Genomic DNA, 25552 nt, shown 5'->3' on the forward strand with positions numbered 1-25552 from the left:
CATGTGACTGTCCTATGTAACATAGAAACATAGAAGACTGACGGCAGAAAAAGACCTCATGGTCCATCTAGTCTGCCCTTATGCTATTTCCTGTATTTTATCTTAGGATGGATATATGTTTATCCCAGGCATGTTTAAATTCAGTTACTGTGGATTTACCAACCACGTCTGCTGGAAGTTTGTTCCAAGGATCTACTACTCTTTCAGTAAAATAATATTTTCTCATGTTGCTTTTGATCTTTCCCCCAACTAACTTCAGATTGTGTCCCCTTGTTCTTGTGTTCACTTTCCTATTTAAAAACGTTTCCCTCCTGAACCTTATTTAACCCTTTAATATATTTAAATGTTTTGATCATGTCCCCCCTTTTCCTTCTGTCCTCCAGACTATACAGATTGAGTTCATTCTTTCCTGATACATGTACACTGGATTTTCTTCCCACTAAAATATGTACACTGGATTTTCTTCCCCCTAAAATAAATGGGACTTTCTCCTTCTCTGCACCAAGCTGCCATTTGATTTTTCTGAAGCAATCTGAACCTTCTAAATTATATCTAGAATGTAGATTCCTAATTAATTGTTTCAGAGAACTAATAAGAAAGGAGCCGAGGCAGAAATAATACAGAGGGATGAATATTCCAAACTTGTGCAGGTCCTTTCCTTTCCACGGCATGATTTCATTTTTAATTCTGGGTGCTTTAATCTGTCCTCCTGGCAAACATTCCCATTTGGCTGCATTTGAGTGCTCCAAGGCTGCTCTGCTGAAGCTGTATACATCAATTCTTGCTATACGATGGCAGAAGCTGAAGGCAGCTGTAGATGACTAAATGCCACAGATTGAAGCAATGAGAGCACGCATGAAGCTCCCAGTTTGTGCTTCAAGGGTGGTTGTCTCTTTGCCAACCCCCTGAGGCCAGGTATAAAATTATCGGAAGGTTGACAAAGAGATTTGAAGGCCAAAGACATATGAATCCACAGAAAGCAATTTAAGGACTTGGATTTATAAAGTGGTGGAATACTAAAATCCAAGAGACTACAGCACAGATTATACAGATATGTTTTCATGCTTATTTTGTATACTTGATGTTCTGTCGGGCTCTCTGATAGACTTCTCCCAAAAATTCACAGGTACAAATTTCAGACACACACACATTTGAAAATTCAAAACAATGTTCTTTATAATGAAAATTCACATAAACTAAGCCCTCTTTTGCTATAGCAAAGAGCACTGGTCTCCAAACAAACTGTTAATTTGTACAAGTCCCTTATCGGTTCTGTGCTACTTAGCTGCAGCTGTGAGGTAATTCAGTCCTTCTTCTTTCACAAAATGAAACACACTTTGCTCTGTTTTAGTGTCAAAGCGGGGGAAAATCAGCACACAAAAGGTCAAAGTCAGTAAAGCAGTCATGAAACACAATGATCAGATAATCCTCCACAATGGCCAAACCCACAGGCTGCTATTTATAGCAGCCTCACTAATTACCACAGCCCCACCCAACCACAGGTGGCCTCATTTTCTTTGATAATAATCTCTCAGTTGTTGTTGCCTATGCATCGCTGTATCATTAACTCTTGTTCTGAATCCAAGGAGGAGCTAGATAATTGATCTCCTTCTGAGCTGTCTGCCACACTCTCCTCCTCCCTGTCACTCATGTCTTCTTGGTCAGAGGAGCCTTCATCAGCAGATTCCACCGGGGGTGGGGGGCAAAACAGGCCTGCAGCATGTGGATGTCTCCCCCACATCCACAGTCCTTGGGGCAGGAGCAGGGCCAGGGCTAACCACAACACTTGATATTTTATACACTTCACTGAAGATTAGGTGCAGTTGCAAATTATTATGCAAAACAGTGTGCATAACACTAATAGTAAAATTACTCAGTTGTAATATAATGTACATCCCCCATCAACCATGACTTAGAAAAAGGGAGGCTTTAGAAATCAAGGTACAAACATGGCACTAGGTGTTTTATTTATTTTTGCTTCCCTTAATTCTAGCAACACATATATTAATTTAATTTTAATACGCTTCATTTAACCAATTCTTTGTAGTTCTTTTGAGAATCCATATAGGATATGAAAGAGTGAACTTGTTGCTATGTTGCAATTCCCACATGGTCCAAGGCAATGTGGAACTCATCTCCTTATCTAAGTTGCAACTGCTGGAAATGGGAACTTCCCCATTTCTAGCAGCTGCAACTTAGATAATGAGATGAATACCACACTAGTGCTAATGTTATTTGACAACCCTCACAGTACCCAAGTCAGGGATGGGCTTCTATGGGTACGATCTGGTACGCAAAACTGGTAGAAAAAATTTGGTCAGGTATGCAGAACCGGTAGAAAAAAGTTTTTCTTTTTTTCCCTTCTGGGCTCTGGGTATGTTTTTCCTATCACAGTAAATGAAGTTAAATGTGTATAATTTTGGAAGAGCTGTGTGTATGTGTGTGTGTGTGTACATACACATACAGTTTATATAGTAGATAATGCATATTTTTGTGTGCCTGTGTGTAAGGTATGCCCATGTTACACCAACACTCCGCAGTCTGCATTGGTTGCCGATCAGTTTCCGGTCACAATTCAAAGTGTTGGTTATGACCTATAAAGCCCTTCATGGCATCGGACCAGAATATCTCCGGGACCGGCTTCTGCCACACGAATCCCAGCGACCGGTTAGGTCCCACAGAGTTGGCCTTCTCCGGGTCCTGTCGACTAAGCAATGTCGTTTGGTGGGACCCAGAAGAAGAGCCTTCTCTGTGGCGGCCCCGACCCTCTGGAACCAGCTCCCCCCAGATATCAGAGTTGCCCCCACCCTCCTTGCCTTTCGCAAGCTCCTTAAAACCCACCTCTGTCGTCAGACATGGGGGAATTGAAATTTCCCTTCCCCCTAGGCTTATAGAATTTATACATGGTATGCTTGTATGTATGAGTGGTTCTTTAAATTGGGGTTTTTTAGATTGTCTTTTAATATTAGATTTATTTACATTGTCTTTTTATATTGTTGTTAGCCGCTCCGAGTCTTCGGAGAGGGGAGGCATACAAATCTAATAAATACAAATAAATACAAATATGTAGGTACACATATGGCATATATACATAGAATTAAGCAATATAGTTTGGAAATTGGAGGCAAGGAGAGGCCAGGCACCCTAACCATAACCCAAACCTTGACATGAGTTATGTCAAGTTGACCACCTTTAAGCCAGTCACATGATCAACAAGCCACTCCCACTCAGTCACATGGCTGGCAAGCCACACTCACAAAATAAGCCACGCCCACACTGTGGTAGTAAATTTTTTTGCAGCCCTTCACCTTTCGTCCCCTGTCCAATTGTCTTTCCTTTATCTCATATATCATATATATTTTCTTCCTTTCATATATGTTCTCCTCTATTTTTATATATTTTCTTTATATATATTACTTCATGTCTATTCTCTTCTATATGTACAGTGGTCCCTCGACCATCGCGAGGGTTCCGTTCCAGGACCCCAAGCGATGATCGATTTTTCACAAAGTAGCGGTGCAGAAGTAAAACACCATCTGCGCATGCGCAGATGGTGTTTTTACTTCCCCCGCCGCCCGCTCTTCGCCCGCCCACCCCGTTGCTCGCGCCTGGGGTTTCCCCGCGCGCGTGCCGCCCGCCCGCCCACGCCGTTGCTGGGGCCGCTTCCCAGCTGGGAAGCAAAGCTGGGGTTTCCCCAAGCGCGCGCGCACCGCCCGCCCGCCCGCCCACGCTGTTGCTGGGGCCGCTTCCCAGCTGGGAAGCGGAGCTGGGGTTTCCCCAAGCGCACCGCCCGCCCGCCCACGCCGTTGCTGGGGCCGCTTCCCAGCTGGGAAGCGGAGCTGGGGTGTCCCCGCGCGTGCCGCCCGCCCGCCCACGCCGTTGCTCGCGCCGCCGTACCGGGGCAAGAGGGGGAAGACCCAGGGAAGCCGCCCAGGGAAACTCCACCATCTACGCATGCGTGGCCATAGAAAAAAGGCACACATGCGCAGATGGTGGAGTTTACTTCCGGGTTGAAAACTAGCGATATAGCCCTTTCGCGATGCTCGAGGACGCGAAACTCGAGGGTTCACTGTATTGTGTATTGGACAAAATAAATAAATTTAATAAATTTTAAAAATAATTACATTATTCTACCAACCGATTGCTACATTTTCCTGACAGAGTCAATGACCAGAATAGATGTATGTTGCTTCTGCTGCAGAATCTCCAAGCAGCTCTTTAACTCAATATCAGAAGTTAACTTCACATTTTTGAAGCTAGTGTTAATTTGTTAATCAGCTCAAGGGCAGCTTTTCTCATGAAAGGGTAATAATAATGATGACAAAGCACAAAGTTCATGGTATGATATGTGGAATTATTTTGATCTTAATGTTTTGGGATAGCTATAAAGTGTAGTTTTTTTACATTAATACCTTGGTTTCATTATAGGCCCGAGGCTCTGGTGGTGGTAGGCGAAGGAATGATGTTTCTTCTATGGACGACAATGATAAACCTTATGTTTGTGACAGTAAGTGATCTCCAGACTTCCACTCAGCTTTTTCAAATGTAATTTTTACGGAGGATTTGATTACAGTAGTACAATGCCAATACAATCTACACTTAGAGAAAAAGAAGAGAATAGAAAAAAAGAATAAGAAGAACAGAAAAAGAAAAAGAAAGAAAGAAAGAAAAAGAAATATACATGTACTGTATATAAATAAATGAACTCCAACCTTTATTACAACCAACAGAAGTAAATTCTGTAACATTTTATCTGGCTGAGGAACTCTGGGAGTTGAAGTCCACAAGTCTTAAAGTTGCCAAGGTTGATGACCCCTGGTTTAGTGACTGCTCAAAGTTGCAGCAGCACCGGGAAAAGTGACTTATGATTAGCCCTCGCACTTAACAATGTTTCAGAATTCCCATTGGTCATATGATTAACATTCACATCAGGGGTGAAATGCTCCCGGTTTCCTTATGCCTGTTGACCTACCCGGACGCTGCTATTTGGGTTCTTTTACCGTTTGCGCATGCACAGAACACTTTGCAAATGTACAGAGGCTAAAAGAACATAAATGGTGGCATCCGGGCGGGTAGGCAGATCCTTGCACTGCCTTTTGCGACTGGATCTCTGATGACTGACAGGCACGAGTGAACTAGGAGCATTTCACTCCTGATTCATGTGCTTGGCAACTAGCACGTATTTACATTGGTTGCAACTAGTGATGGGCGAACCCAACGGTGTTCGGGTTTGGCGAGTTCAGATGAACTTCACGCAAAGTTCGGCCAAACCCAAACTCCGAACGTTCCATGGCGTCAAAGCTCCGCCCCCGAAATCCCATCGTTTTTTATTTTTAAGGATTTTTAATTTTTATTTATTTTTATTTTTACGAAAAAGGACGCCGCAGCGGCGCCTCAAGCAAAGGGAGGTCCTTTCACGTAAAAATAAAAAAATATATTTTTACGTAAAAGGACCTCCCTTTGCTTGCGGTGCCGCTGCGGTGTCCTTTTCATAAAAATATTTTTTTTTATTTTTATGTGAAAGGATGCTGCAGCGGCGCCGCAAGCAAAGGGAGGTCCTTTCATGTAAAAATAAAAAAAATATTTTTACATAAAAGGACCTCCCATTGCTTGTGGCACTGCTGCGGTGTCCTTTTTCATAAAAATAAATAAAAATAAAAAATCCGTAAAAATAAAGAACGATGGGATTCCGGGGGCGGAGCTTTAACGTCACGTATACTGCCAGGTTGCTAAGCATGCCAAGGTGATATCTTCCTGGATTCCATCCTCCCTACACTATTCTAGTGCTGCCCCCGGAATCCAGGAAGTGATCACCTTGGTGTGCTTAGCAACCTGCCGGTATGCGTGACGTCAAAGCTCTGCCCCCGGAATCTCTTCATGGGATTCCCCAGCTCCTTTTGTGCCTCCCTCCCAGCCTCCCGACTGGCAGACAGCTCCCCAGTGTTCGCCTTCCACCCCCGCCACCGGCGCCCGGCTCCTCCTCCTCTTCTCAGCAGATGACAGCCAGGCGGTGGCGCTTCGCGGTGCTCGGCACGAACACCGAACCGGGGCACGCATTTTTAAAAAAATTCGGGTTTGGGTTCGGCATGCTGAACACCGCAAAATTCGGTACGGATCCAAATTGTGCGAGTTCTTTCGCTCAACACTAGTTGCAACATCCTGGCATCGTTTGATCACCATTTACAACTTTCCCAGCCAGATTCCGACAAGCAAAGTCAATGCAGCAAGCAGAATTCACTTAACAACTGCTTAACAATCACTTAACTCCACCACTGCCCTGCTTAGTAAGAAAAATTTTGGTCTAACTAACATTTTTATTATTTCATGAATATCCATTAAGTAAAATTATTCTGCATTTTATGTTTGCCTGCACATTGTTCCAAATGATTTTGTGCATCACTAAAAGTTCCACTGAGCCATAAATATAAGTATCACTTAAATTATACACCCAAGCAATATCTGTGTACTCAGTTGAATCAATTCTGTTCACCTTGGGTCCATTTTATGAAAGAGTATCTGCAGAAATGTAATGGAAATAAGATATTCTAAATAAGGTTAGTCTTTATAAGAATTCCATTAATGTTCTCTTTGGAAAAATTATGCTTATCTCTTGCTATATTCAATTGATGTCCTGGAGAAAATCCATCTATAGTACATGGTTTCTAAAATTGACACTGGCTAGATAGCACATAATAAATAAGTGAATCATACATATTTTGGGTTTTTCTCCATGGGTTCAAAATGCACGTTAAGCATTCATCATCTACATATCAACAAGTACCTTGACCCCATAGGCCAGTGTTTCCCAACCTTGGCAACTTGAAGAGATCTGGACTTCAACTCCCAGAATTCCCCATTCGCTGGCTGGGGAATTCTGGAAGTTGAAGTCCAGATCTCTTCAAGTTGCCAAGGTTGGGAAACACTGCCATGGGCTATGTTACTATTTCTGATAGTATCTATTATACTATTATACTAATCTAGACTTTATTTGAAGTACCTTTTGTGGCCATAATATATATGAAAAATATTTTTGTTTACAGAAAATTCAGTTCAAAAACAATATAGAATTTCCAACATTCCCTTCAGCCCTAGGTACAGTATTTTATCCCTGATAATTCACTTTACAGAATTTTGTTCCATCAAGCTGAACACTTTTCTGCCAAGCTAAATATAGAGTGCAAGGTGACAGGTGTTTCATGCAAATAGATAGCATAATTTCTTATTAATTGTGAACCATATTTTTCTTATCATTTTTTTTAGATGAAAAGGCATTGACTATAATGTTAAAGTCGGCTCAGCAGTGACCCCGTCAGTCGTGCCTTTTGCATTTTAATTTAATGTTCTTGGTAAATAACAGAGTTGAAATGCCTATGTTGCATAAGAAACATTGTTTTGTTCCTGATGACTAATACAAATTAGTACAAATTAGTTTTTTCTTCCCATGTTTCAAGGCAGTTGCCTTGTACCCATAACTTCCGTTACTTTTAGCCATTTTCCTTCCTTGAAATCATTTCAATTTGAATGTGATAGCTAACAGTGGAAGTAATGTTCTGAATTTTTCACATTAGCTTGGTTTCGATCTTACAGAGAGATAGGTTGCCTAAAATATGTTCAGTTTAAATATGGTTTATTCATTGCACACTTGTCAGTGCAGAATATATCTGTAATTGTGTTCATAATTATGTTCATGTATTGATAAGTAATTGATATTTATTCATTATGCTGACTCTGTAAACCGCTTAGAGAGGGCTGTGAAGTGGTATATAAGTCTATGGATATGTTTAAAATGGTATATAAGCAGTAATGGGCAGCCAACATTTTTAGTGCCGCACTGTGGGTGTGTCTTATAGAATAGAATAGAATTTTTATTGGCCAAGTGTGATTGGACACACAAGGAATTTGTCTTGGTGCATATGCTCTCAGCGTACATAAAATAAATATACATTTGTCAAGAATCATGTGGTACAACACTTAATGATTGTCATAGGGGTCAAATAAGCAATGAAGAAGCAATATTAATAAAAATCCTAGAATATAAGCAACAAGTTACAGTCATACAGTCAACTTTGGAGGAAATGGGTGAAAGGCATGATGAGAAAAACTAGTAGATTAGAAGTGCAGATTTAGTAGAAAGTCTGACAGTGTTGAGGGAATTATTTGTTTAGTAGAGTGATGGCGTTCGGAAAAAAACTGTTCTTGTGTCTAGTTGTCTTGGTGTGCAGTGCTCTGTAGCGACGTTTTGAGGGTAGGAGTTGAAACAATTTGTGTCTAGGATTTGAGGGGTCAGTAAATATTTTCCCCGCCCTCTTTTTGACTTGTGCAGTATACAGGTCCTCAATGGAAGGCAGGTTGGCAGCAATTGTTTTTTCTGCAGTTCTGATTATCCTCTGAAGTCTGTGTCGGTCCTGTTGGGTTGCAGCACCAAACCAGACAGTTATAGAGGTGCAGATGACAGACTCAGTGATTCCTCTGTAGAACTGTATCAGCAGCTCCTTGGGCAGTTTGAGCTTCCCGAGCTGGCGCAGAAAGAACATTCTTTGTTGTTCTTTTTTGATGATGTTTTTGATGTTAGGTGACCATTTTATTTTGTGGGTGTAGCTTAATGGTCATATGACTGGGTAGGAGTGGCTTGCCAGCCATGTGACCAGATGGGAGTGGCTTGAATGATCATCATTTATGTGAACTGTTAAGTCCTCGACTTACAACCTTACCAGTGTTGCTCGCTGGGGTGACAATTTGCTTCACATTTCCCACACTCTTTTTCCTGGGTCACTCTCACCTCCTCAGGCTTGGTACCTAGGCGAATGAGTGCTGCCAGAAGCATAAATGCTTCCAGTGCTGCTTCCACCCACGCCTTCTGCTTGCACCTCAGGCAGGAGGTGGCCATGTGAGGCTGGACGGGAGCCGGGCAGGAGAGAGGGAAGCTTATCCGAGGCCAGGAAGGAGGAAAGAGGAAAAAAGCAAGGAAGGCAGCAGGGGAAAAAAGGAGAGCCAAACTGAGACCAATAATGCAGGAAGTGACAGCCACCGATCAGCTGGGCCTGCACAAGTATCTTCATTTCCACCAGTGGAACTGCTTTCCAGCCAGTCCTGTCTGCTGCCCACCCCTTTATATAAATCTAAATCCTATTGCTATTATCCCAGACATTGCAACTGTGATTCTGGCATGGAAAAGAATTTTTTTTACTCAACAGCACATATAGTATTTAGATATTGCATGAATATTTAGCATGTGCTTCAGATGCAGGACCCAGTTCTCCAAATGGTGGTCATTTCTAGATGATAAGTGTTAAGGTGGGTGGGATAGTAATCAGGGAATCACTTATAGCAATAGCACTTAGATTTACTTTCTGAGTTAGCATATTTCCCCCCAGAATCTGAGTTCACATTTTACCGACCTTGGAAGGATGGAAGGCTGAGTCAACCTTGAGTCTGCTGAGATTCGATCTGCCAAACTGATGATGATGAGCAGAAATAGCTTGCAGTACTGCACGCTAACCACTGCACCACCGAGGCTCAGAAGCCTGAAAAACATCAGGTGTCTTTAATGAATGTCACATATGTTCTGTACTCACACTCCTATATGGTCCCTAGCAATTCTTATGCATAATTTTTGAAGCACGCAAAACTTCAGGTCAAGAAATATAAATAGAACTTGTGTTGATTGATGTAGGCTGTATAGAAGTATGCAAGATGAGTCCTGTATTCCTTTGCTGATCCTGTTCATTGTTCTCTGCACCTTCTGTGTTTGCAGTTTGTGGCAAGCGCTATAAGAATCGACCAGGCCTGAGCTATCACTATGCTCACACTCACCTTGCTAGCGAGGAAGGAGATGATGCTCGGGAACAGGAGCCACGTTCACCGCCTGTCCACAGAAATGAAAATCATAAACGTGAGTAGGATATCTGTGTCCTTTATATTTCATAATGTAAAGCTCCAGTTTACCTTTCCACTGCTTCGTCCATCTTTGCATTACAGCTGTGGCTACGCTTACTTTGCTCCTCTGTGAATTGTTAGGACCAGGCATTTTAATGGAGCTAATCAGCTGCAGCTTTTCCAGATGCTGATCTCAGCTAATCCAAAATTCGTCTCAGACCTCCCATTAGCTCAGCAGTGGGTCACTTTCCATCACTGTTCCTCTGGGATGAACATGTGGAGAAGAGCCAAGTCAACAATTTTCTAGTGGTTCATTCTGAGAACAATCTATATGTTCGCTTTTTGTTTATGTCTTTTTCTTCTTGTTACTGGACAAAATTTCCAAGCTTTGTAAAGTTCTCTATTAAGGGAACAAATAAGAGACAAAGGTCTTGGTTAAAGAAAGAGATTTACTATTTTTGCTCCTAAAACTTTTGGACATTATGAAAAATGTATTGAGGCTATATTTGCCTCATTTTTTTATGACAGAAGTTTGGATGTTGGATTGAAAAGTGACACTTTATAATTTTTTATAAAGCATTGCTCCTAAGAGAGGAAATGTCTACAGAAATATATTGCAGGACAGGAATGTATTTTATAATACAAATGTGGTATTGAAAGTAAAATAAAATTGGTGCTAAGATGTAATTCTTTATTGATAAGAATAAATGGTAAATATTGAGTTGCATTGCTATCAAAGCAGTCTAAATAATAATGGTTTTTAATCAGATGAAATTATAGCTGTAGAGCAGGGGTCCCCAAACTTTTTACACAGGGGGCCAGTTCACTGTCCCTCAGACTGTTGGAGGGCTGGACTATAAAAAAAACCCCTGCGGTTTTCTTAATGCCGCTGCCTTGAGGGAGGAGGAGGAGGTGAAGTGGAGCAAGTCCCCAACTCCTTGCCGAGTTTTCTCTTTCTTTCTCTCTCTCTTCTGTCCTCTCCTTTTTTCTTTCTCTCTCTCTCTCACTCTGTTACCAGCAATCGCGCCGCGCAAGCGCGGCTCTTTCTTTCACCCACCGCCGTCGCCTCCAGCCAAGCCGGGAACAGTCTCTGCAAGTTCCTCGGTTGGGTTCTGCCACTTTCTAATAATCTCTGCACTTTCTACGGCCGCCTGGCTGGGCTGTCCAGAGGGAGTGGCAGCTCCCACCCAAGGAACCTGCAGCGATGGCTGCCGGCGGGAGAAGGAAAGGGAGCCGCGCCCGCCCGCCACGGATGGGCGGGTGCCAAGCCTCTCGGTTGTGGCCTCTCCGCCCCCATCCCCCTGCCAGCCCACAAGGGGATGGGGAGTGCGCGCGCACGCGCAATATTCAGAATAAGAAAAACCTTCGCCATTCAAAAAAAGAAAAACTTTAGCTGGTTTCGCACTTTTGTCGCTCCCCGCCCCCAACTCCAACGCCCGGCTCCATGTAAAATCTCATGTGCTGCCACGGGCCGGATAAATTGCCTCAACGGGCCACATCTGGCCCCCGGGCCGTAGTTTGGGGACCGCTGCTGTAGAGTATAGCTATTAGTCTCTTTTTAGAAGTATAATTCTAAATTAGTATAAACTGTTATTTTGTTACATTTGGTGGTGTAATATAAAGTGCATTGTTAAGAAATGTGCCTATTACTGAGGCAATCACAGCAAAAATGTGGAAATGATATGATTTCTCGGTGTGTTCTTTAAACAACCACAGGGACTGGTTATTTAAAAATAAACTTTAAAGAGAAGCTTGATGCTCTCCATTTCTGACTTTAGGTATTTTTTCAGACTAATGAAATGGCTAAAACAATAGTCCTTCCCTACTTACTTCATTAAACTGTCATATAAAAGAAAGTTGAAAATAGAAACATTGGAAGAGATCACCTGCTATTCTATGATAAGGCTTCTTAGAGCATTTGGCACTTAAACAAGAAATTTCAAGTGGTATTCGACATAATTTTGTATACTATTTTATTTTAGATGTTTTAAAATTTCTTCTGAACAGTTTGCATACATGTATAGCATTCCATGATTAACCTAGAGGAGTAGAAAGGAAACAAACACATATGCTCCAAGATAAACAATTTCCCAAAGGAAACAAATATTTCTAACAAAATATAGACTAAAGCTTCTAAAAACATAGTGGTCTCCAACCAATCATGACAGATAAATAAAGAGGGCCTAAATATAAGAAATAATCCTTATATTGCAAGAAGTGTGCTATTCTCATAGACGTGAAAGATACCTTTATTTATTCTGAGACTATTTTGATTTCTTGCGGTGGGGGAGGTTTCAAACACAGTTATTTCATTGGTCAGATTTAAAGTATGCTGTGATACACATAATATTGCTGTGCATGTGATTGTTAATACTGCTGTTCCATAGTTGGTTGATTTCCTTGTACATGGAATAAAACAAAGGAAGAATGCCAGCCTCCTCAGGTCTTGCTAGGGTGGGTGGCTGTCGAATTTATATTTGTCAGAGTTGCATTGTTACATAGGCCATTTCCTCCCTTGTGATTTATTTATAGCATCATCTAGTATCATCCAGTCACATGTCCTCATTACTATTATCTTGGCCAACAATGGCTGGATGATGTTGTAAGATGCTATAAATCATTAGAGGAGATCATTAAAGACTGGACTTGAAGAATCTTCTCATTAGTGTGAATACAAGGTGAACTGATGGGAGAGAGAACAGAACATCTCTTGGAGATGTCCCCTTAAGGTAATTGTCTCAAATAATAACCACACTAGCAGTGGTTCTCAACCTTCCTAATGCCGTGACCCTTGAATGCAGTACCTCATCTTGTGGTGACTCCCAACCATAAAATAATAAAATTATTAAGAAACTCAGGGATGGGTTCTAACTTACCTTCCTGCCAGTTCACTTCCTCCTGTGCTGCGTGGTCTCTTTTTATCTTTACAAGTCATTCTTTTTCATACATTTCTATCTTACAGCCCTTCCTGCAAATAATTTATGAAGAACATCTGGTAACTGTTTTCTCTCAAACTTACTCTAGCAATCTCCTCCTGCCCTCTGTTGCAATTTTTCTGGTGGTTACCATTGTATCAGGCAGAGGTTCCTATTTAGCACCAAGCGGGCGCATCCCACCGAGATTTTGCTTCTGCGCATGCAAGCGCATGCAGGAGAGAGATTTTGGCAATTTTTGGAAAACTTTTGCACAGAAGCAAAAAAATCACTGAAATTGGAAGAATGTGCAGAAGGCAAATCTTTGTGGGATGTACAACATCCGCCCACTGATCACCCGGAGCTACATGAGCATTGCTGTTTTTACTACCGGTGTGCAATGTGGCCCGTACCAGTAAGGAATCCATTACTGCATTGTATATTAAAACCAAAAGTGAAAGTATATAAAACAAGAAAGAGGAAAAAGAAGGCTTCCCTCTCCTAGTAGTAAAACCCTTTACTACTACTGGTTTGTGTGCATGCTCATGCGTGATGCTACTGCGCATACACAGAAGCGCCCCAGGAAGGTGGGCAGAGTCTCCCACCACCGATGTTTCCTATTCTTAGAACCAGGGGCTGCCCTCTCCCCATAACTTCAACCCACATCACAATTGCATCAAAACATCACTGTCTAGTTCAGTACCTTATCTTCTGATGTGTAGAGTTCTCCAGTTAAATGCATATGTTAATGATAAACAAAAAGTATTCTCTCATTTCTTTAAGTAGCTAAGTTCAAATTTATGCCAAAGCACTTTCCTCAAAAATAAAAATAATAACAAATAGGAAAATAAAAGTTTCTTTTATCCATTTTAAAACTTTGTTAAACCCCTTTGTTAAGCTTTCTGCAAAAATTTCTTAAGTCTTTAAATCCTTAGGATCTCTTTTCATTTTGTAATCTTAAAATATGGTTTAAGATAAAAGAATCTTATCTATGCAGCAAAGGAAATCTCCCCATATTTGTGGGTTAATTCAGGGGTACCGTCAGGCACAAAGTACTCTGTAGATGAGCAGAAGGTAAAAGAAGGTAAAGCTATTCAGAGTGCACAAGAGTTATCTCCCTTTGATCCAAGAATATTATTGGAGAGAGAGAGAGAAAGAGAAAGAGAATATGAGAATATGAGAATTCTGCTTCTTTTGGGATAACTGTTTACAGCTTGGAATTCAATTCACTCATTCACTCTTTTTCACATGGCAGGGTTTCATTTATGCTGTCATCTATCTTCCATGTGAATATGCTGTTCATATACCTAATACACAATTGTTAACCGGTTCTTTTGTGCCAAGGGATGAGGCTGAGAATGCCAGATCCATCTATTTCTAGGGGCATTTGTGAATCAGATTTGACAAACCTAAAATGTCATAAGCCTGGATTTTTTGGGGTGGGTGGGTGGGTGGAAGCTTTTGAGGAGGGCAAAAATTCATTTCTAATCTTCAGCTTTCTGAAATGGATAAAAAGGGCAGAGATACCATAAATAGCAATCCAGTGTTTATTCCCCTAGCTGCACGGAAAGCAAATTAAGCAAACCAATTAAATGAAGGCAAACAAAACCACATTGAAATATAATGGGGGTGAGAAGGTAACAGACATCTTATTTCTGCACCGGCTTTCTTACATATTCCCTTCCCCTCAGGTTCTTCCATTTCTTCTAATCACGCAACACCTTGAGGCAATATCTGTTGTAGTAACAGGCCTGCTGTTGTTGAATCTGTCAGAAACAGATATTGATTCGTTGCCTGGTGCCAGCTAAACAGCTAATAGCATTTGTTCCTCTTACTATCTCCAGCTCTGCTCCTTTTTCTAGCATCTTTTAAACTATTCGGAATGGACCACAAGTAGATTATCCAGAAAATTATTGAAGCTAAAGCTGATCTGTAGTGAGTCAGCAACAGAGGGTCCATGAGGATATTTGTATTTTCCAGTCTTTGTTGTATGTCTTTTGGGAGAATTTACTTTAAAAAGACAAAAAGTGTCCACCTAATTCGGTGTCTGTGTGTGTCAAACTAAATTTCACTGGGGGCCACATCAAGGTTGTGTTTGACCTCAGAGGGCCGGGGAGTAGGTGGCTGGTGGCTGGATGTGGCCATGGTAGACACATGGGACTGTGGGACTGCATCTCCACACACATGGTTTTATACATTTATAAAAACAGAGAGTTGTACATTTCTGTGATTTTGTTTTTTTAATACTTACTTGATCTACTTGATCACCATATGAGAGAGAGAGACCAGATCCAGAAACTGATTCCATAGGAAGACTGGAACTATAAATTATTGACATAGGCTATAGTAGCAGAATCTTGCAAATCTGAAAGGTAAAATATTTTACCTGTCTTCTCTTTTATAACCTTCTCAGTCAAGGACAATCTCCTGCAGCACTCTGGAGGGTTCATTTTGGGCCTGGAAGTCCTCGTGGAACATTCCAGAGGCTACTTTTTTGGCCTGGAAGGCCTTCTGCAGCACTCTGGTGGCCAAAACCTCTTGTGAGGGTGCTGTGCGTGTTCCATTTTTGCTAGTAGAGGCACAACTGGCCAGTCCTTTGATATTTCCAGGCTGGTCCCATGGGCCAGATCTAAGCACCTTGTTGGCCGGATGTGGCCTGTGGGCCTTGAGTTTAACCCACTGACTGAAGCTTAGTTTTGCTTTCCTTTTCTCCTCGCCTTCACCATTTCTTGCTTCATATTTCAAAGGTTTTCAAACTGTTTCAGGCTGTGGTATCTATTACAGTGATCCCCCGGGTATTGCGATCCCGATCATTGCGAAACGGCTATATGGCGATTTTTCAACCCGGAAGTACAAACACCATCTGCTCATGCGCGCCCTTTTTTCTATGGCCACGCATGCGTAGATGGCGCCGGGCAGATCAGCTGCTGGGCGGCTTCCCTGGGTCTTCCCCCTCTTGCTGGCGGGAGGGCGAGAAGCCCCCCCAGCACCCGCTCGCCCGCTGTTCGCCGCTCGCCCGCCCTTCGCCCGGCCACCCGCCGTTCGCTTGCTGCTCGCCTGGCCACCCGGGTTCGTTTGGCTTCGGGACTCAGTTGGGAAGCCGTGCGGCTGTTTTAAAACGTTGCCGCCGGCATGGGGGGCTTGCCAGCACCCCCCGGACCCCCAACCCGGGTTTGGGGGGCTGCTAGGAAGCCCCCCATGCCGGCGGCGACGTTTTAAAACAGCCGCGCGGCTTCCCAACTGAGTCCCGAAGCCAAATGCGGAAGTTCGCCTTTGACTTCGGGACTCAGTTGGGAAGCCGCGCGGCTGTTTTAAAATGTCGCCGCCGGCATGGGGGGCTTGCCAGCACCCCCCAGACCCCCAACCCGGGTTTGGGGGGCTGCTAGGAAGCCCCCCATGCCGGTGGCGACGTTTTAAAACAGCCGCACGGCTTCCCAACTGAGTCCCAAAGCCAAACGCGGAAGTTCGCCTTTGACTTCGGGACTCAGTTGGGAAGCCGTGCGGCTGTTTTAAAACGTCGCCGCTGGCATGGGGGGCTTGCCAGCACCCCCCGGACCCACAACCCGGGTTTGGGGGGCTGCTAGGAAGCCCCCCATGCCGGCAGCAACGTTTTAAAACAGCCGCGCGGCTTCCCAACTGAGTCCCGAAGCCAAACGTCAAAGGTGAACTTCCGGAAGTTCGCTTCAGGACTCAGCTGGGAAGCGGCGCGAGCGAACGGCGTGGGCGGGCGAAGGGCGGGCGCGCGGGCAGGCAGGCGGCGGACAAGCGGCGGGCGCGGCAGCAGCGAGGAGTTTGCGTGGGCGGCGGGGAAACCCCAATCTTCGGCTCCTCGCTACTGCGGCGGAAGTAAAAACACCATCTGCGCATGCGCAGATGGTGTTTTTACTTCCGCAGCGCTACTTCACGAAAAACCGATCATTGCGAGGGGTCCTGGAACAGAACCCTCGCAATAATCGGGGGACCACTGTATTTTAAAGAAAAAAGCCTTCCAGAGTCTCCGACCAAGTGGTAAATTCTAGTTACAGAAAACTGACTAAGTTCCTAGCTAAACTTTATAATTTTAAAACACTAGCTAGATCTTTCTGACCATTCATGTTATTACATATTTTTGCATATCAATATAAATGTATTGGTCAGTATTGATAACATGATTTCTTAGACTTGTTTTTTTAGTTGCGAAGTCATGTCTGACCCATTGTGACCCCATGGACAACATTCTTCCAGGCCTTTCTGTCCTCTATCATCCTCTGGAGTCCACCTATTACTTCAGTGACTCCATTGAGCTACCTCATTCTCTATTGTCCTTTCTTCACAGTCTCCTAAATAGTTTTGACAGCAATTTTATTTTCATAGCAACTAAAAGTAGTCTTGGTTTAGCAACCACAATTAGCATCTCAGTTGTTAAGCAAAGCAATCACTATATGAAATTGCAACTGTTCTTATTATCTTATTTCAACTTTCCTTTGCTTTACATACCTAAAGGTCCCAAGTACAAACATTTCCTACAGATTTACTGTTTCATCACTATATAACTTTGAGTGATGCTATACGAGGCAGTCGCTAAATAAGAACTACTTGTATAGCCATGGCAACCATTCTGTGATTGGCTAGTACAGAATAGTAAAAATAGGGCTGTGCCAGGGTGAAATGTTCCCGGTTTGGGTGTATCTGTTGGTTGTCATAGAGCTTTGCCCACCTGCCAGGATGCTGCCATTGGGTTCTTTTACCCTTTGCACATGCGCAAAGCATTCTGGGCATGCACAGAAGATTAACGAACCCAAATGGTGGATCCAGTTGGGTGGGCAAAGCCTTATGCTGTGATCGCTTCCGTCTCTACAACGGCTGGTAGGTATGTCCAAACTGAGAGCATTTCACCCCCAGGCTCTGCACTATTTAATTGCACCATAAATCTACTCACAAATCATAAATTGGACAGTTTATAAACATAGAAACATAGAAGACTGACGGCAGAAAAAGACCTCATGGTCCATCTAGTCTGCCCTTATACTATTTTCTGTATTTTATCTTAGGATGGATATATGTTTATCCCAGGCATGTTTAAATTCAGTTACTGTGGATTTACCAACCACGTCTGCTGGAAGTTTGTTCCAAGGATCTACTACTCTTTCAGTAAAATAATATTTTCTCATGTTGCTTTTGATCTTTCCCCCAACTAACTTCAGATTGTGTCCCCTTGTTCTTGTGTTCACTTTCCTATTAAAAACCCTTCCCTCCTGGACCTTATTTAACCCTTTAACATATTTAAATGTTAAATGATAAACAAATGAAATACAATTTTTCATTAGAACCTTCATATTTTGAAACTGGAAATACTATCTTTTTTGCACAATTTTAAATAATTGTTTCCTGCAAACTATATAAAATAAAAATAATGAACACTTTAATTACATAGTCATAAAAAGCACTTCAGTACTTTTTGCTTTTGTGGTTACATTTTACATGTTGTTTGTGAATATTTCTGAATTACCAAATATTCATCTGCACTTCATTAGACAGAAAACGTGAACGTGCAAATTTGTCAGATAGAAAGCTTACATAGAGAAATTCAGTTATGAAGCAAAGTAAACATATTCTCCCTAGGAGAATGCCCTTTAATAAGTTCATAATAAAGATTTCACTGAAGGCCAGGCTTGATTCATTTTATCATAGGCATCGGCACCTGAAATCCAAGACACTTATGTTTCTTCTCCCTAGTTTCTTTCACAGTCTTGTCATTTGTTCTTTTCTCTTATCTGGTCCGGCAAGCAGGTCTTTAGGTTCATCATGCAGAAATGCAGTTAATGCTAAAGAAAGAAAAAAAAGGGGTCAGTCATTGTGTTCCATCTGCTTTTGAATCAAGAAATGAAATGGTCTAACTCCAGTACACACTGGAGTTGGAAAACTGACCAGAAACTATATTTTAAATTACTTAACATTGTGGGGTTAATTCAACCTTCAAGCTATGGTCAAACATTATAGCTTACAGCCATTCTGCTGGAGAAATCATATGAGGCAAGTCTTGCAGCTGAAGCTTCATTTGACCTATCATCTCCAGAGATTTAAAAAAAAATGATGCCATTATCCTAGTGCAGTGATGGCGAACCTATGGCACAGGTGCCAGAAATGGCACGCAAAGCCATTTCTGCTGGCACATGAGCTGTTGTCCTAGCTAAATTCAAATGTGCATGTTTGTGCTGGCTAGCTGATTTTTGGCTTGCACAGATGCTCTGGGAGGATGTTTTTGGTTTCCAGAGAGCTGCCAGGGGGTGGGGGAGGGCGTTTTTACCCTCCCTTCGGCTTCAGGAAGATTTTAGAGCCTGGGGAGGGCAAAATAGGAGCCTACTGGGCCCCACCAGAAGTTGGGAAACAGGCCATTTCAGGCTTCCAGAGGGATTTCAGGGCTGGGGGAAGCTGTTTTTGCCCTCCCCAGGAATTAAATTATGGGTGTGGGCATTCACTTATGTGCAATAGCACATGTGCACACTCTTTTGACACCCGAGGAAAAAAGGTTCACCATCACTGTCCTAGTGGGTTCCAAGCTATTTTCCCCACATTTCCCAGGCAAAGCTTCTTTGGAACATTTTTTAAAAGTACAACTTAGCATAAGTCTATGGATAGAGGGTAAAAGAACCCAATGGGTAGAGATAGAAAACTGGAATTCTGGTTTGCCTGCTGTACTATTTTTTGCACTCCGGAGGGTTCAGGGAAGCTTCCTGGAGCCCCAGAGTGCAAAAAAACAGCCCAATGGGCAAACCAGAAGTTCGGTTGCATCATGCATGGGGGGAAGGGGTGAGGGCAGGTGCATGCATGCTAGCACACCCACACACACCCTTTTGGCACACAAACCAAAAAAGATTCACCATCACTGGTCTAACAAGTAAGATAATCACAGCCTTTACAAAAGGCCTTAATGGTTATTCTACCAAGTACAGTGGTACCTCTACCTAAGAACGCCTCTACTTAAGAACTTTTCTAGATAAGAACTGGGTGTTGAAGATATTTTTGCCTCTTCTTAAGAACCATTTTCTACTTAAGAGCCAGAGCCCGGAAAAATTTCCCAGGAAATTTGAGAGTGGCACGGAGGCCTGCCCAGTTTCCTGCCATTCCCCCTTTAATCCTGGCCACCTCCGGCTTTTCTGGGTTGCCAGAGGAACCTTTCGGTGGTGCTTAAGAAGGCTTTGGCAGACCAGAGTGAACAAAGCATTTTTCTTTCTCTGCGTGCTTGGAGAGGGAATAAACCTCTGCCAGTGCCCAGAGAAAAGAAACGCTTCCTTCGCTCTAGGCAGCGACTGTCCTCCTCCTCTTCTTCCTCCTTCCCCTCCCCACCAAATTCTGAGCTTTTATTTCTTTCCTAATGGGTTTGCACACATTATTTGCTTTTACATTGATTCCTGTGGGAAAAATTCCTTCTACTTACAAACTTTTCTACTTAAGAACCTGGTCATGGAAGGAATTAAGTTCTTAAGTAGAGGTACCACTGTATAGCCAATATGTCTGTGGCATATTTTTTGACTGTTTGGTTTCTTTATTGCTTATAGTCAATCCTAAAGGGCAGAAGCTATCCATTACTTCAATAATTTCAAGCTAGCAACTGTACCTATAATCATTAGTTTAGTCTTCTTAATATTCACTATGCTCCCTGACTTTCATTATTGGAATTTCCAAGTCATTTGCATTTTTGGTTATCATAATCATTTCCATATTATTGGGTCACTCTTGCACTCTTCTGAAATCATCTCCTTTTTCAAATATCTTCTGCCTCTTTCCTCCCAATGACTCAAAGTGTATTTTAAGCACAGACAGAAGAAAGAGATAACAGAGTTTTGATACGGTAGAATAGATACTAATATTTTGTCTACAAGTAGAACATAATCTTTTTCAGTTCAGGCACCTGGAATTGTAGAGCTGCCCTATTTTTGAACCCACCGCAAGTGTTTTCTTTTCCTGATGTGTTGCACTGTTTGGCTCTCTTCTTTGTCTTTTCCATTACAAATTTTTCTGTTCTTATCAGGAACAACTGATCCACCTCCTCCTTTTCCCCTACTAGCCTTGTCATTTGAGCTGACATCATGGGCTGAAAGAGAGTGACAGGCCAAAGTCATCCACTTAGCTTTCATGCTTTAAAATGGGATTACAGTCACAATCTCTTGATTTCTAGCCTGGTGCTTTAGCCGCTAGATTAAATTGGCTCTTATTGACATATAAAAATATCATCTTATACCATTTTAATGATTTTTTTAACCAAATGTTCCTGATACTATCAGAACAGGATGACATTTTGTAATAGAACATGTAGAACCATATTGAGATTTAGATTATATTAATTTAGTCTAGTGTCAGATGAACATCAATATTTATCAATGTAGTACTATCCAAATAAATTACAATGTTAGTCTCATTATCCACAGCTAGTATACTAGCTAATAGGTGATAGGTTCTCAAGGTAGTGGCAAACAGGCCTGAGATCAATACTTGAATGGCATGGAGGTGGCCAGAGCTTAAAAAGACTGAGTGCACCTACACTGTCTCTTTCTTTATATTCTTTGGTATTACAGTAATACCTCGTCTTACGAACTTAATTGGTTCCGGAAGGTGGTTCGTAAGGCGAAAAGTTCGTAAGACGAAACAATGTTTCCCATAGGAAACAATGTAAAAGCGATTAATGCGTGCAAGGGGGGGAAACCTTTTAAAACAGCCAGGGGGCTTCTCGGGGTTCTCCCGAACCTGAACCTGAACTTTTCGGGTTTGGGAGGCCGCTGAGAAGCGCCGCCGCCGGGCTGTTACCTTCTGAAACAGCTGGGGGGCTTCTCGGCGTTCTCCCAAATGCGGAACTCGGAAGTTCAGCAAAGGTTCAGGTTTGGGTTCTGGAGGTCGCCGAGAAGCGCCCGGCTGTTTCAGAAGGTTACAGCTGGGCGGCGGCGCCCGGCAGAGCACCATTTTTGCAATTGGCAGCGGCATTTTCAGCCGATCTGGAGGCTGAAATGGAGGTGGGGAATCCCAATAGGGAATTCCATGGGCGGAGCTTTGACATCACGAAGACGTCCTTCCTGGAGGCCACGTTTCGGCCGACCAGGAAGGACGTCTTCGTGACATCAAAGCTCCACCCATGGAATTCTTTATTGGGATTCCCCACCTCCGTTTCAGCCTCCAGATCGGCCGAAAACGCTGCTGTTGATTGCAAAAATGGTGCTCCGCTGGGCGGCGGCGCCTGGCTGTAACCTTCTGAAAAGTTCAGGTTTGGGTTCGGGTTCAGGAGAATGCCAAGAAGCCCCCTGGCTGTTTTAAAAGGTGATAGCTGGGCGGCGGCGCCCAGCGGAGCGCCATTTTGCGATCTGCGGTGGGTTCGTAAGCTGGAAAAAGTTCATAAGAAGAGGCTAAATATTTCCGAACCCCAGGTTCATATCTCGAGATGTTCGTATCACGAGGGGTTCGTATCACGAGGTACCACTGTATATAGATAGCTGACTGGCAAGACATGCACTTCATTGCAGGAGCTCATTATTTTAGTTTTAAATGTTTTATCTTTATAAATTGTACTTTACTAAATGTATTCAGCACAGAACTGACAAGCATCCCTGCCTTTAAATAATAGTCTAAGGAAGACAGGGCCAGGACAAAAGCTACATTTAATTCCATTTAAATTTAGTCCACATTAACCCAAATTAAATAAATATGGTTTACATATTCTTAGTAAATTCCCTCTTTTGTCATATTTAAAACACAGGCTAAAGGTCAGGTTCTGAAGATTACACCCAGTGCTTTCACTAGGGTTGAGCCCTGCTGACCTACTGGCAGCACTGATGAGGCATGTACTAAAATTCACTGCAAACAGAACAGCTGATGGCTATATAAAGGTTTGGGCCTGGTTCCAGAAAGATCCTTGGGGTGGCAAATTAAATTATCCATTGTTGATTGTTCTTGTAAAATGCCAAAGGTAGTATATAAGTGAGATGACTAAGTAAACAAATAAATAAAATTTAACACCTCTCTGACCAGTATTGCATAGTGATGACACAACCTCTTCAAAGAGTTACAAACAGGTGCTACATTTGCACTGCCATGTGATTTGAGGCCTTGTTTAGAAACAAATGCAAACCATAGAGTAACGTTTGTACAAAATGGTGAGTTGGTCTGGAATATTTCCCCTGATATGCTAGGTTTTTTACTTGCATAGATTCTCTTTAGAAAGAAAGGAACATTGATAATAATAATAATAATAATAATAATAATAATAATAATAATAATAATAATTGATATTGTTATTATTATTATTATTGTTATTGTTGTTGTTGTTGTTGTTATTATTATTATTATTATTATTATTATTATTATTATTATTATTATTATTATTATTATACAGAATTGGAAGGGACCTTGGAGGTCTTCTAGTCCAACTCCCTACTTAGGTAGGAAACCCTTCATTACTTTAGACAAATGGATATCTAACATCTTCTTAAAAACTTCCAGTGTTGGAGCATTCACAACTTCTGGAGGCAATCTGTTCCACTGGTTAATTGTTCTAACTGTCAGGACATTTTTCCTTAATTATAAGTTACTTCTCTCCTTGTTTAGTTCCCACCCATTGCTTCTTGTTCTACCCTCTCAGATACTTTGGTGATTCTCTCTCTTCTTTGTGGCACCCCTGAGATATGGAACACTGCTATCATGTCTCCACTGGTCCTTCTTTTCATTAAACCTGCCATGCCCAGTTCCTGCAACCGTTAAACCTGCCATGCCCAGTTCCTGCAACCTGCAGTTGCTTGTACTATCTTGTACTAACAATACTATCTTCTCTCTTACAGTTCAAATTGCAATTCATATTGCTGGGTATCTCCCCCACCCCGCCTCCCATACCCAAAGCTTTCTAGTTTGCAATTTGCTCCATAAATGGAAATTATATTTTTTTCTGCATTAGTGGGGCAGACAAAGGCTTTCCCCTGTAGTGACAGACAGGCACCTGGCTTTAGAGCAACGATAAGCATCTTGGTTGAGGTGGCAGTGATATTAGCATTTTCCTATCACATACAAAGTCAGGCTATAAAAGGCTAAGAGACAGAGGTAGAGAAGTGCAACAGTGGAAGCAGAGAACGGTACAAAAATCCTTTTGAATAAAGAGGAAAGGTTTGGACTTTTTTTTTTTTTAAACGTAAGCTCCATCTGGCTTGTCCTTTAGCACTCTGGGAGATTTATGCTGCCTGCTGTATTTTGCTTCCGTTTCCCACCTCTGTCCTGGGCATAAACAATGCGCAGTCTGTGCAGTGAGCCATTCCCTTTGAATCCCACCCCAGTGGCTTTCTTCATTTCTCATTAAACGTTGGGAGAAAGCCAGCCGGAAGTGGACTCATCTCCAACAGGGATTCAATCGCTTGTTCTCTATGCACATGGCGCTTCCAGGAACGTGCCCGCTCTCGGCTGCCAGCGTTGTTCTCCCCTTCCTGTTTATTTGATGTGGCGATGGTGGTAGTTTTATAATTCCTCAAACCCATCTATGTCTTTTGAAAAGAGAGAAGGGGGGCTGAGAGGGAGGAGGGGAAGGAGGGCGGGGGGAAAGGTCACAAATCAGTTCTTTACACTTGAGAAATGGAGTAATAACAGGTGGCAAGATCAGAGGCAGCCAGAGCCTGGAATTTTGGTTGTCATGGAAACATGTCAGCCTGTGGAGAGATGAGCTCTGTCAGCGGTAGGAGGGGAAAGGCACACGAGGGGAAACTCAATGCCATTTACCCTGTAGGTTCAGATTGTATGTCAGCCGTCCCTCCGAGGGATGAAGGCTGGGAAGATATGAAAATGGGGAAGCCAAATCCTGCCCAAGTTCAAAACCGGGCTCCTGTACAGCTTAAGCCATCAAACAAAAGCTTTGTGTTTCTCTCTCTTTTTTTTTTTTTGCAAAGAAAACACTCCTCAACCCTATTACCCATTCTGTTGTGTGCTGTTTGGTCTTCGTGCCAACAGAAAAGGCTCTTCTGGCAGGTAGACGAGTCACACCAGAAGCAGAGAACAGATTTCACGTTGTGGATGCCATTAGCGTGTAAATCGCTTCCCTGCCTTTATTTTGCAAGTTCTAGTGTACAGTTTCTTCAGGTCCTTTTGATAAGCAGTTTTTCTGGTTTTCTGGTGAAATGCTACCTGGAGTATTCAATTCGAAAGAGTGTTAGGATGTGTTTGTATTTGTGTGTGTGTTTCTGTAGCCTTAATCCACCTCACAACCCACCCTTAAAGTGCAGAGAAGAGCGACAAAGATGATTAGGGGACTGGAGGCTAAAACATGAAGAACGGTTGCAGGAACTGGGCATGGCTAGTTTAATGAAAAGAAGGACCAGGGAGACATTTTTATTTTTATTTATTTATTTTGTCCAAAAACACAGTAATACACAATGAAGGTTATAGAGGATACACTCAAAGTAAAATATATCAAGGAAAGAACAGAAGAGAAAATATAGGAATAGGATATATCAATGACGGACTAGAAGAAAAGTTAGGGGGATAGAAGAGAAGATATAGGAGATATAGGAGAGACAGTAGGACAGGGGACGGAAAGCATGCTAGTGCGCTTATGCATGCCCCTTGATAGCAGTGTTCCAATATCTCAGGGATTGCCACAAAGGAGTCAATCTATTCTCCAAAGCACCTGAGGGTAGGACAAGAAGCAATGGGTGGAAGCTGAACAAGGAGAGAAGTGACTTAGAACTAAGGAGAAATTTCCGGATAGTTAGAACAATTAATCAGCGGAACAGCTTGCCTCCAGAAGTTGTGAATGGTCCAAC

At 42.5% G+C, this 25552-nt stretch overlaps 1 protein-coding gene across 5 annotated transcripts in view; it reads left to right on the forward strand.

The window, feature by feature from the left end:
• Positions 1 to 25552, forward strand: part of DPF3 (double PHD fingers 3) — a 294848-nt gene that overhangs the window by 226869 nt on the left and 42427 nt on the right. For all 5 annotated transcript variants that reach the window (XR_011559671.1, XM_070758337.1, XM_070758347.1 and 2 more), the window contains exons 6-7: positions 4429 to 4507; positions 9755 to 9892. Coding sequence is in view for 4 of the 5 variants with exons in the window: in XM_070758337.1 (XP_070614438.1) it covers positions 4429 to 4507; positions 9755 to 9892 (217 nt within the window). In the remaining variant the exon portion in view is untranslated. The remainder of the gene's footprint in view (positions 1 to 4428; positions 4508 to 9754; positions 9893 to 25552) is intronic.

Source organism: Erythrolamprus reginae, chromosome 1 (assembly GCF_031021105.1).
Source record: "Erythrolamprus reginae isolate rEryReg1 chromosome 1, rEryReg1.hap1, whole genome shotgun sequence".
Taxonomy (NCBI): Eukaryota; Metazoa; Chordata; class Lepidosauria; order Squamata; family Dipsadidae; genus Erythrolamprus; species Erythrolamprus reginae.